At 36.0% G+C, this 13,290-nt stretch overlaps 1 protein-coding gene across 1 annotated transcript in view; it reads right to left on the reverse strand.

Moving 5' to 3' along the window:
* Positions 1–313: 313 nt before the first annotated feature.
* The window catches only part of LOC149805389 (DNA replication licensing factor mcm5-A-like), a 63,824-nt gene continuing 50,847 nt past the window's right edge, over positions 314–13,290 (reverse strand). The window contains exons 14-15 of the mRNA XM_089949896.1: positions 8,883–9,010; positions 314–2,468 (exon numbers count right to left, since the gene is read on the reverse strand). Of these exons, the coding sequence (XP_089806022.1) occupies positions 2,367–2,468; positions 8,883–9,010 (230 nt within the window). The 3' untranslated portion in view covers positions 314–2,366. The remainder of the gene's footprint in view (positions 2,469–8,882; positions 9,011–13,290) is intronic.

The raw sequence follows: 13,290 nt of genomic DNA on the forward strand, positions 1-13,290 counted from the left end.
TAAGCACTTTACAACATTAGACAACACCTATAACATAAAAACCATATAATGATATGATTACAAAAAAACAAACACCATGAAATTAGAGAGAAAAATACCCAAAACGTGCTGAAATATTTAAGGTAGGAAACATTATTAGGTCTTTAAGTTTGTTCTTGCAGGATGAGTTTTAAGAGCAGTCTTGAATGGGATCATCAAAGAAGCAACAAACTATTGTTTATTTTAAAATCTAAACTTGTACCATGAAAGATACACAATTTTTTTTTTCTGTAGTGTGAATTTTTAAACACCATGAAAGAAAAGAAAAGACACATTTTGTTTCTTAATTTAAATTTATTGTAACATGAAAATGAGAAAGCATGTTCTTGATTTTTTCTTAAATGCAAAAAAATCTTTATTTTTAAGAAATGTGAGTTGTTGCCACGTGAAGAAAAAAATTACGAATAGTAAAAAAAAATCGTGAATTGTGTTTCTTAAAATGTGAATATGTTGCGCCACAAAAGAAAAAATGGACCACGTTTTTTAAAAATGTGATTATGTGGTACCACAAAAAAAGTTTTTTTTCCACCCATGAAAATTTGTTGTACATGCATGTGTGTTACTTGGACTATAATGGGTCTATATTGAGGGACAGACAAAAATGGGTACATACTTGTCAAATTTTTTAACAACTAGAGGATACAATCATGGTGGGGGGGGGGGACAACAGGGGCAGTATTTCCGCTTTGTTTACAGTGAGAACCTTTTGTACCAGCATTAATCCACTTAAATTACTTCAATTAAAGATAAGCCGCTGCAGATGTCATTTGTTTCACAACTTGATACAGCTATGACAGTTAAAACTTAGCAATTGTTGTTTGATGCAAAGGGATAAATATGTTAAATCTGAAATTTTATGGCAGCTATCACTGCAATGTGGTTCAGTCCACGCACACACACAAGTTCTTTGAAACACGCGGGGATACAACTCAAATAGAGAAAATCCAAGTCTCTTAATACAATGATGCTCTACTGTTGAAAAAGATTTCCAGGAAATGAAGTCAATGCCATTTTTCTTTAGTTATTGTGTTGAAACCATCTGTATTATTCTTGAGCAACAAGATTGTGAAATTTCACTGCAGTCATATTAGTTCCAAAATCAGCACAATTTTTATATAGCACAAACTAGACATGATTGGGAGTCTTTTGGTAAAACCTCATGCAAATAGGACCATCCATTCTGGAGAAGTGAAAAGATTTGGTAAAAGACTGTCACCATTTGTACTTTGGACCAAACATATATTATAGAGATTCTTTTGGTGAAAAACCACATTTTGAGTCGATACGACCATCAATTCTGAAGCAGCAACAATAACAGAATTTACAAGACGGACACCATTTTTATTCAGGACCTACCAAACACCAACTCCCATGGCAGCCATATTCAAAAGTTAAACTTGTGCCATTGTTGTTTAGGATCAACTAGACATCATAATTATTCTGGTGAAAACTCAGTGTCAGTATGTTTAGAAGGGATAGCAAATACAGGCTGCCATGGTGGGCATATTGGATGCAAAATCAGTTAAACCTTTATGTAGGACATACTAGACATCTTGAGCAGTCTTCTGTAAAAAAAAAAAAAAAAACACATGTAGATACGACTTTCTCTCATACAGAAGTAGTGACAGAAAGAAAGTCAAGATGGCCAATGTTGCTCCCATACCAGATGTCAGAGCAATGCATTTTCATTCAATAAAGACTATAATATGTTTTCTTGAGAAAACCCCATGCTGACATGACTTCATATAGTGCTAGCAAGATTATTTAGATGGCTGCTGTGGTGGCCATAATGGCTGTCAGGTGTCACCATTTTCACTTCAAACTAGACGTTACGATGACTGTGTAAAGTTTCATGCCAAAGTGAAACCTGTGCCAAGTGATGGATGGAGAACAGACAACAGGCGATCCCATGAACTTTTCTGGTCTATGGCAAGTAGAGCTAACAACACAATCAAAATACTGTCGATAATTACAATGCAAAGACTTCAACTCCATTTCAAAGACACTGTTCATTATTTCAAAGACACTGTTCAAATCTGAGCAGCATCACAGAATAATCTTGTGTACAAAATACTCAGCAATTTTATCTGATCCAAGTTAAATATACATGATTAATGAAGATGTACATGATTTAGATACAATTATTATTACAGGTAAAAACAAGAAGAAAAAAAAAATTCCATTCTGTAATAAACGAGATATTTTACACTCTTGGCACATCTGCTACTAAATTCCATAAAGCATACGGTTCTTAACACTGCACTTTACACTGTATGCAACTGTTGTTTGTTGTTGTTGCCCCATGCTTTTTTCCTTCAATCTTGTCCTTATTTCATTCTGTATAGCATCTTCCTCTGCATTCTATGCTGCATTTCTCCTCTTCGCAACATGAACTGCAACACCTTCTGCACAGCACGTTCTGGGTATTTCTGTTGGAAAAGATGTACACTAATCACTGCTAAAGTATATGAATAATATATGTTTATTTAGCATTTCACATGACAGCCATGTTGTTTTCCAGTAAAATCATAGGCACACAGTTTCAAAGCCTTCAAAACCAGGTGGAATGCTATTCTTCTGTTATTTGGCCCAAACTATGGTACTCAACACAAATAACATTCTAAGTATTAAAAAAATGTTATTTAATCTTTTTAAAATGCTTATTGATTTTATGAAGGACAGAGAAGTAGCAGCCTACCTCTAATTGTGACAGGAACCAGCCTACCAACCATGGCTTAAAAGAATTTGAAAGGCATTTAATCGATGCACTTGTCTATTATGTTTAACTAGGGTTTCGTTTGAAATGGATGAGATATCACTAGAGAATTATATATAATTACTGTCTAAAATATATCTGAACTCATATGTAATTAAATTTTCAGACATTTATATAAATGCATGTTACAATTAAAATAAATAAACAAACCAATGAAAGTCTCAACATACATGTACATTAACTAGCTGGTGAATTATAACAAATCGCTTTTATGTGAAAACATCTTTGTTCAATGACTTGTCTCCATGGAAAGAAATTGTCAAAAGTCATGTGGAGTTTTCTTATTTTTATATTTTGAATTGAGGGATTTTTCATTTGCATGTTTTTCAGTGACATGCAAAGGTTTAAAAATAATATGAGGTTTGTCACTGAGAATACTAACTTTGGCTCCATGTACAACGGCTGGTAATGAATCACCATTCTGTTACTTCCAGCAACAGAAATATGTTACTTCCCGATAATCACTAATTTAACAAATATGTTCAATTGTTGGTATTGCTGAGTGTCCATAAATGTTGATTAACAGATAAGTTGTCTAGAACCAATAACACTACTTGAAATCACATCAACAGCCTACTGGAGATCAGCATTATTCGTTGTTCAAATCACACAATGTGAACAACAGTTTTTGCCTTTATGTCAACTGATTTATAAGAAAAGACCCTCATCAATTTATTATCTTTATGAAAAACATCCATAAATTCATGAAATCCATTATTCCAATATCCATACTGAACAAAGGAGATGGCAATTCTTTTGTATTTGCAAAACTTGCAAGCTTATTAACCAAAATTTGCTTCCTTCACTATCTCATGCCTTTGCTTAAGTTGTGGTCTATGTCTATCAAGGCCATTTTAATTTTAACAGTACATCCATACATCAAGTCTCTAGCTTGCAACAATTCATTGGTTTTAACAGTACATCCATAGAACAAGTCTCTAGCTTGCAAACAATTCATTGATTTTAACAGTACATCCATAGAACAAGTCTCTAGCTTGCAAACAATTCATTGGTTTTAACAGTACATCCATAGAACAAGTCTCCAGCTTGCAACAATTCATTGGTTTTAACAGTACATCCATAGTACAAGTCTCTAGCTTGCAACAATTCATTGGTTTTAATAGTACATCTATAGAACAAGTCTCTATCTGCTTGCAAAAAATTCATTGGTTTTAACAGTACATCCATAGAACAAGTCTCTAGCTTGCAAACAATTCATTGGTTTTAACAGTACATCCATAGAACAAGTCTCTAGCTTGCAACAATTCATTGGTTTTAACAGTACATCCATAGAACAAGTCTCTAGCTTGCAACAATTCATTGGTTTTAACAGTACATCCATAGAACAAGTCTCTAGCTTGCAACAATTCATTGGTTTTAACAGTACATCCATAGAACAAGTCTAGCTTGCAACAATTCATTGGTTTTAACAGTACATCCATGGAACAAGTCTCTAGCTTGCAACAATTCATTGGTTTTAACAGTACATCCATAGAACAAGTCTAGCTTGCAACAATTCATTGGTTTTAACAGTACATCCATAGAACAAGTCTCTAGCTTGCAACAATTCATTGGTTTTAACAGTACATCCATAGAACAAGTCTCTAGCTTGCAAACAATTCATTGGTTTTAACAGTACATCCATAGAACAAGCCTCTAGCTTGCAAACAATTCATTGGTTTTAACAGTACATCCAGAGAACAAGTCTAGCTTGCAACAATTCATTGGTTTTAACAGTACATCCATAGAACAAATCTCTAGCTTGCAAACAATTCATTGGTTTTACAACTTGATCCTTATGACACATTACTTTCTCAACTTAGTGTTGGTCTTTTCTTCATTTATACATTATGAACAGTTCATATCAAATTGTGCATTTGTTAAAATATAAATGGTTCTCTTGTATTCTGAAGTTTCCTATTTTTATATCTGGTTTTCATTTTTTCAACAAGGGTGAGAACTCAGAGCAACCTTAAACCTGTGATTTAATTGTCAATGGAAAACAAATTGATAAATACAAGATGAATTTACACTCATTTTGAACTGCATTTAATTTCAGTGCAATGCACAGATCTTGCGTATGTCTTTCTTGTACAAGAGTATTTACTAAATTTAGTTAAATTATTTTAATCAGAATAGTAAGATCACACATCAATATCTGCCGATCTTGCAATAAAATTAAAAAACTAATCTAAAATCTTGTCGATTCAAGTCTATGTCTGACTTGAACTCAGATCAGAAATGGTCTGTAGACTTTAACAACTTGGCTAATCAGAAAGACCATTGCATCAATATGTATTACCAAGCTCACAATGTATCTTGGAAATTTTTTAAAAACAAAATAAAAAAAAAATAAAATACATTTTAACAAATTAAAAAAGGTTTTTAGAGAAAAAAATTAGGGTTAGTGTTTGTGACAAAATATTTACAAAAACTTTATAAACATCTCCACCGTCTTATGCTATTTACTCAATGAAGAAATGTATGCTACAGTCATAAAGTAAAAATAAATTTTATTTTCATCTTTTATATTGATTGTTAAATTTTAATTAAACATTAAATATCAGCGTAAAAGATGAAAATGGATGTTTTTTTTATATTTCTGCATCATTTTTTGAGTAGGTTAAATTTTAATTAAACATTAAATATCAGCGTAAAAGATGAAAATGGAATTTTTTTATATTTCTGCATCATTTTTTGAGTAGGTTAAAGTTTGGAAACACCACAATACTGTAAAGTATGCCCATGATCAAGGTCATGGGGGCAACACCCCTACCCAATGGAAGCTATAAATAAAATAGAGTAACTTTGACACAATGAAGCATACATCCATTAATCATTAATACATAAATTTCTCATTGTAAATTTTAAAAAAATGTGCTTCCTTTATCACAAAAAATAATTTATCAGATGATTCAGGAGGTAAAATCCTGGTATGTGTACATGTATTTTAGAAATGCTCTAACAGCAAGAGTTATCAAAAAAATACAGGTATCTGAAATGGACAACTAAAAAAATATGATCCGATATTCTGAACTTTTGTCAAGTAAATTAAATATGGATAAAATTATGGTGCTTTATTTTATTTTGTTTTCAGTACAAATCTATTGGGATCAAACAAGCTATTTCTTTCTTTCTTAAATGACTGTATTCGGAATGTTCTCAACATAAAAGTTGGTTAGCACATATACATTGTATAAAGTTGCTGAACTAGACAATGCATTTTACCCCCATACAGGACCAGCAGTCGGAAGTAGTAGTCAATTACACTTTGGAGCTTCAACTCGAATGAATGTGCTTTTCTTAAAGCCATTTATACATTTGTAACTGTACTGAATAGGAGAGAAAAAACATTATTGTCCTGACTGATAATGCAACAAATTATTTTTTTAAAAAAATATCTTTCTATGCAACCAAGTTCTGGGGTGGGTGTTTGAACACAATAATGTACAAGGAGGTATAAAATTGTCCAAGGTGTCTCATTCAGACAATTCAGTGCCATTTATCCGCTACTGTTCCTACAAGGCAAATGTAGGAATCAAATAACTGGAATCAAAAGAACAAGTTTTTGGGCTTTCTGTGTAGGGCTCTGGATTATGGTGCAAAGTATGAACTTGTAATTCATCAGAACACATCCAAGGGGCCTCCAATGAACTGAATACTGCACAAAAACTTAAGTTTGCTCACTCAACAGTAAACCATAAGTTCAAATTTAGTACCCAATAGCACTGTTTTCCCATACTAAATGTTTTCCAACTACTTTAACCCCCTACCACCACCAGCTCCATTGATTTGCAGGATTTGGAAGATCACCTGTGGGGAAATTCTGAAGATGGAGTTTCCGTCCCATGGGAGAATTTTCACCCACTGTATTTCTTCACTTGTTACAGCCCTTGTGAATCAAAAAGTTACTCGGGGTGGGGGTTTGAACACAATAATGTACAAGGAGGTAAAAAATTGTCCAAGGTGTCTCATTCAGACAATTCAGTGCCATTTATCTGCTACTGTTCCTACAAGGCAAATGTAGGAATCAAATAACTGGAATCAGAAGAACAAGTTTTTGGGCTTTCTGTGTAGGGCTCTGGATTATGGTGCAAAGTATGAACTTGTAATTCATCAGAACACATCCAAGGGGCCTCCAATGAACTGAATACTGCACAAAAACTTAAGTTTGCTCACTCAACAGTAAACCATAAGTTCAAATTTAGTACCCAATAGCACTGTTTTCCCATACTAAATGTTTTCCAACTACTTTAACCCCCTACCACCACCAGCTCCATTGATTTGCAGGATTTGGAAGATCACCTGTGGGGAAATTCTGAAGATGGAGTTTCCGTCCCATGGGAGAATTTTCACCCACTGTATTTCTTCACTTGTTACAGCCCTTGTGAATCAAAAAGTTACTCGGGGTGGGGGTGGGGTGGGAGGGAAGAGAATGTATTGTAAAAAATCTGGATTTTGGGCAAAACATTGGGAAATTGGGATTTTCGAATATTTATACAAATATTTGGAATGATCCTGAGTAAATCAGGACTAGTGGTAGGTCTGTAAAATCCTACATTCAAAGTTTGATTTTTAAAAAAAAATGAAACAGAATCAGAAATACGACCTTTAAAGTGACAGGCTCAGCTGTTTAAGCTGCAAGATCCCATCATTAAAATGTGTGGATCTTGCTAACATCAAACTTGTTCAAAAGGCGGATGATGAAACATACACTTGATATCTACATACATTCACACATTCAATAAAAGTTAGATCAGAAATATGGTCTCTAGAGTAGCAATTATGTTCAGCCAATCAGATAATTATTTTGTGTGGATCTCGACCATTATGGAACACATCTGTGATCTTGACAATATAAGCGCAAGTATAGCAACAAGCTCATTCAGTCATATGCAAGATCACCTTACTAAGGTGGCGCTCTACAGTTTCGTATTTTGCATAGGGTTAGGATTTTAAAGAAAGAATTTCCTCGGCTTTCCTCACTGGTTATACTGGCTATTTAAAAAAGACCTTGTGTATCTTAGGTATAATGCAAAGAACCTTTAATTCCCTTTATTTTGGTGTACGACTGATGGGTGTACTATGGGTTATAGAGTATACAGCTTGGCCTTACTTCAAATGTGCACCTTTCAAAAAAGTGCTAGCTCTACTTGGTCATTTTCACTTCCTGAACTTCAGAGGTAAATTGTATAAAAAAGAGCCGATAACTTTTTTTTACATTTTATATATTTGGTAATTCATTCATTGCACTTTCAGAAGCTGGTATTGTCTAGTCTGGCAAAATTCATTTTCCCTATTTTAATAGCTGCTATGTATAGTGTACTTTAGACTAATTCAGACTGATTTTTTAACACAAGGGAGCAGTCATTTTATTTAGCAGTGTGCTTAAATCATGTAAAATTTCCAAAAGTACAATATCCAAAAGAAATATCATCCACATTACATTAATGTAGCATAGAGGTATGCCAACATTCTCTCCACTGTGCATGTTTTAAATGCGAACTACTTCACCTTACATACGTCAGTCTCTCAAAAGTACATATTATCTGGTGAGCGCCACCTAATTATCCAACTCCTCCAAGATCTTGATGATACAAGCCCATATTCAAAGTGTGATAAAAATAGACACTGAAATGTTAACTTCCAGAATGGGACAAAGTTCAGCCAATCAGATGCAAGATCACCTCATAAATATACTTGTATCTTGCTCATTACCAAACTCCTTTAAGATCTTGATGTAACCATGTGTTCCAAGAGTGGTTGAAGTAAGATCAGAAATACTCCTCCTCGAGTGGCTACAAACTTAGCCAATTACAAGCAAGACCACTGCGTTAGATCTCGATCATTACTGGAGCCTCAGATTTCATAATACAAGCCTATATTCCAAGCCAGACATACAAATGGATTAGAAATATGACTCCAGAGTAACAACAAGCAACTGCAGGAAGACAGAAGATACTTAATGGACTCAAGGCCATACCACAAGTTCACCTGGCCCTATATGGCCTTATAGCCAGGTGAACTTAATGTACTTTTGCTTAGCCAGCTAATCCCTCCATCTTACCTGACGTGTGAAGTCCTGTATGATGGCATGCTCAGACACCTGGGAGCCAATGACAAACCTCCTCTTCAATTGCTTTTCGATGCGACTCAGTATCTCTTGGTCCTCTTCTGTGGTGAAACCCTCAACTCCTGAAATAAATGAATATAGATTTTAAGAAACCTCATGTTTGTAAATAATATGTGATCTGGATTTTAACATAGCTTTAAAAAAGATTCAGTCATATCGCTATGATGTCTACAGTGTGGCAGTTTATAGTGATGTCCAGCACAGAGGCATCATGCTGCAGGCAAGCAGCATGATGTCCCTCCCAGTCACATTATACTGACAGCAGATAAACCAGCCCTAACACTAATTTCTTAATGCTTAGAGCCTAGTGAGGCAGCTGTTAGTACCATTTTACAAGTCTTTGGTTTGACTTGGCTGGGGTTGGACCCTGCGACTTACCACATCCAAGGCGGATGCTCTAACCAATAGACCACTGGAGCAGTCATCTGAAATAATTGAGCTGCAGGATTGGGTATATGCAACAGGCTGAATACACCCTCCTGCTTGTCTCAAAAGAGAACTAATGAAGACAACCTGGAATACATACCACAAACATCTTTAATGCCTTGGACCTTACAAGTTAGGTTTGTCTGAAAAGTTGGACTTGGTATTAAAAGAATTTCACCCTTATTAGCTTTGTCTTTGTGACATTTTTTGAATGCCTAAACTTACTCAGCACTATAATGCAAAAACTGTGATGATGTGTCATTAAACTCTACACACATGTGGAACTCTTCTCTAAAACAGGATTTTTTTAATACAAAACAAGTTCTCCTATCATTGCCATCGAGTGAAGATTGGAGTTATAGGAATTCGGTAAAATGGAGAGGGGGCAGTAAAATTAGTTCGAACCATCACTCCCCACTACATTTTAATAGCAGTCATCCATTACCTGTCACTATTGCCTTCCCAGTTTGGAGGAAATCTAATGGTATTTGAAAGGACAAGACTGATAGTGTCTACTACTGCAAGATGGCAGCAGAATGGGTCACATTCTATTGGGGCCCCCCTAGAAAACATGCAACTGGGGGTTCTCTAGGAAGCCAAGATACCAAAGCTGGTTTTTCATGCAACAAACCCAGATGAAAAGGAGAGAAGCTTGTAATTGCTGTTGAACCATAAATAACCATTTTCTATACCTAAAGCGTTAAGCTCAGTCCTTGTCCTTGCACACACTAAGGTAACAGGATAAAGGTTTTACGGCAAGGTTCTTGCACGAAGCTTCACCTTGCTGTTCACAATGGAGCTTTGACAAAGCCCACAACATGCACAATAGATTCCATTTAAATACTCGATAGGATTGTTAAGATGAGGATCCAAAGCCTTGAAGAACTTGTGTATGTTGAACAGGGCTGCCCTTAGTATTAGAAATAGACCATTCAAACAGGAAGGGAAGAAAGTCTGCCATACAGGTGCCATAAGAATGAACTGAGCAGTGGTGGTCCCAACACTTACAGAATCATTCTGAAGATAAAGATGATCCCACCTTAGACTGAAGGCATACAGACCCTCTGATATGGGACTGGAGAGACATGAAAGTAAAGTTCCTTTCCCAAACAAGTGCATCTAGGCTGCTGTGGAGTTTAGGTTCCATAGGAGGAACAGATGTGAGGCAAGCTGGTGAGATCTTGGCCTGCATCCCCAGTAGAACATGAACTCGCTCTAAGGTTGTTAATGAAAATCATCACAACATAAGCAAAGTCCCAGTAAGTGATTGGCTCTCATTTCTCTAGGTTCAAAAAGAGTCCTCAACGATTCACTTTGGACCAGCAGATCTTGCAGAAGGGACTCTATGGTGCTATTGTGTATCAACCAGTCATCAAAATACTAAAGTCCTCAGGTGGGTGACAGAAAGATCTGGGAGTGGAGGCTAATCCAAATGGTAGTTTGAAATTGGAAAACCTCTCAGTGAGGAGAAGAAGAAAAAGGGAACACATCCTAAATATCATCTTGAATGGTTTCTCCTGATGCATCATATACATGTTCGAAAATCAACAATAAAAGGAAACTTTCAACCCTTTTTGGAGACAAGCAAAATGTGAGAGAAGAAAGTCGTTAAATGGTCATTTGTCATCCTCTCTTAAACAAGTCAGTTTTGATTGGTGAAAGAGGGTAGGGGTCCTTGCAAGATGAAAATGTTCATGGAAATGAAGCTAAACTCCTTCCTTTAGTACAGAAAGCACACATACATCTTTTATTATCACTGACCAAACGTATCAAAAGAGGGCTAGCCAAGGACCCAAGAGTACCCCATCACCCATTTTCCTGGGAAATGTAGATTCCTAAGGCTTTCTCCCGTGACCCTTCTGGCTGCTTCGTCAGTTAAAGATGGATAACAGGATGAAATGAATTGATGCTGCATCTTGAACTGTTCAGTCTGCATCCCTCAAAACACGTTCAAGGAAGACCCCAAGGGGCAGTCAGCATGAGGTCACTATCTGGTCTTGAGATGCCAGTGAAGGATCGAAAGCTCAAAATAAAATGTTCTTACAGGGAAAACAATTTAGGTTTGAGAGAGAGAGAGAGAGAGAGAGAGAGAGAGAGAGAGAGAGAGAGAGAATAGCTTGATGATAGCAACAAACTTTTTGGCATCTGCCTCTATCAGAAGACTGTGATGAAACTAATTGGCATGGAAGGTATGCTAACTAGCATACAAGCTTGAAGCTAAATAACATACAGCTGCTTGACCAAAAGACGGGCCCAGGTTCCCCTCGAAATGCCCATCTGTGCCATCTAAAGCAGCCAATGGTGGTTGGGGGAACTGTTCAGAGGCCAAGGCATGAACATCCACCATGTCATTAATGGATTGGAAGATTTGTTTCCCTGGAATGGATGTCCCCCGTGTCCTATAGGGATTAAAAGGGGTCATAGGAAACAGCGGGATGGTGGATGATGATCTGATCCCCTTTTTTAGTCAATACAAGTATATGCCAACTGCCCATCCCAAACAGGATTGATCAGTAGAACTGAAATGCATTTGTGTCAACCTGATCTTTCATGCTTAACCTACAGATGATTGCATATTCTGTTGTCTATTGTCTGACTATGTCTGGGACTTGGGTGAGAATTCTCACTGTTAACTCGTTCAGCCCCAGAAATTTTTGTCGTTTTTGCCTGAAATGTGCGTAGGAAAGATATCTGGGGGAGCTATTTCTGAATACATCCTAATACATCGGCTTTCAACAGATTTTCCATGAGACTAATGGCTAGTTGTATTAGAAACATCATTTTCCATTGGTTATTTTGCTTGCGCAAAAGCAGAAGGGTAAAAGTTGGAGTTCTTTCTTTTTTTTTTGCTTAATGGACTGATCATTTTCGTATGGAGACCGCAATTTATTCCAAATGACCACCTTATCCTAGTTTTTGCAAAGTTTCACCTGTCTGTGTGCAGTTAAGCCCGGCATGCCTTAGATCTGAGGCCAAAAGGTCTAAAATTCGGACACAAAATCGCATTCTGATCTTGAGCGAATTTTGGGTGAGAAAAAAAAAAACAGGTCCAAAAAATGAGGTTTTTCTCTCTGTATTTTTTAGATTATTTGATATCATTTGAGAGCTATAGGTGTCTGCTTTTTTTTAATACCACCCACGTTGGTGTATCTTAAATGACCTTGATGCTGCAGAGCTTGGAAGTAGGGTACAGCCTCATCACGCATACAGACGGGATCGGGGCTGAATCGGTTATGGGAGGAAGGATTTGGCTTCCTCCTCTATTCCTCAATCTCAAGAGTATATGGGATCTTTCTCTTTCTTAGAGTGCTATCCTATGGGAATCTGAATGTAACTCTTTGGTCACTGGATAGTATGGAACTTCTCAACCCCAGAAGCATGTGAGATCTTTCTTGTGAAGTCAAGAGATACAATGATTTTGAAGAGTCGTGGAACTAACTCTATCATGATAAGCAATCCACAAACTCCGGAATGCACAAGATTTCGACACACAATCTCCATTCAACTGATCAAGCATTTTCACAGTAAGAAGTGTGGCCTTCTTGTGCCTATATTTCTTCACATTTTGTGATGCTCCAGAAAAGTAAATTATGCAGAATCTATTAACTATGAAAGAAAATAATGCACGCAAATTTTTAATTTCAAAGCAGTGCAAAAAAATGTATCATGCAACAATTAATATTGTACTGTTTATACTATCTGAAGCAGTGAAATAAAATTATTGAATGCAATAAATTCTGACTAAACTAGTACTAATTTGAAAATCTACAGATGAAATGTTACATTAAAAATATTTCAATGCAATAACTGAAGAAACTGCCTAAGCAAGTACTTATTATTTAATCCATTTCCACTATTGATGAACAAGACTACCACCTAAGCAAGTACTAATTATTAATGCAAAAAATGATGAACA

Source organism: Sinohyriopsis cumingii, chromosome 2 (assembly GCF_028554795.1).
Source record: "Sinohyriopsis cumingii isolate HCF-2022 chromosome 2, ASM2855479v2, whole genome shotgun sequence".
In the NCBI taxonomy this organism is placed as follows: domain Eukaryota; kingdom Metazoa; phylum Mollusca; class Bivalvia; order Unionida; family Unionidae; genus Sinohyriopsis; species Sinohyriopsis cumingii.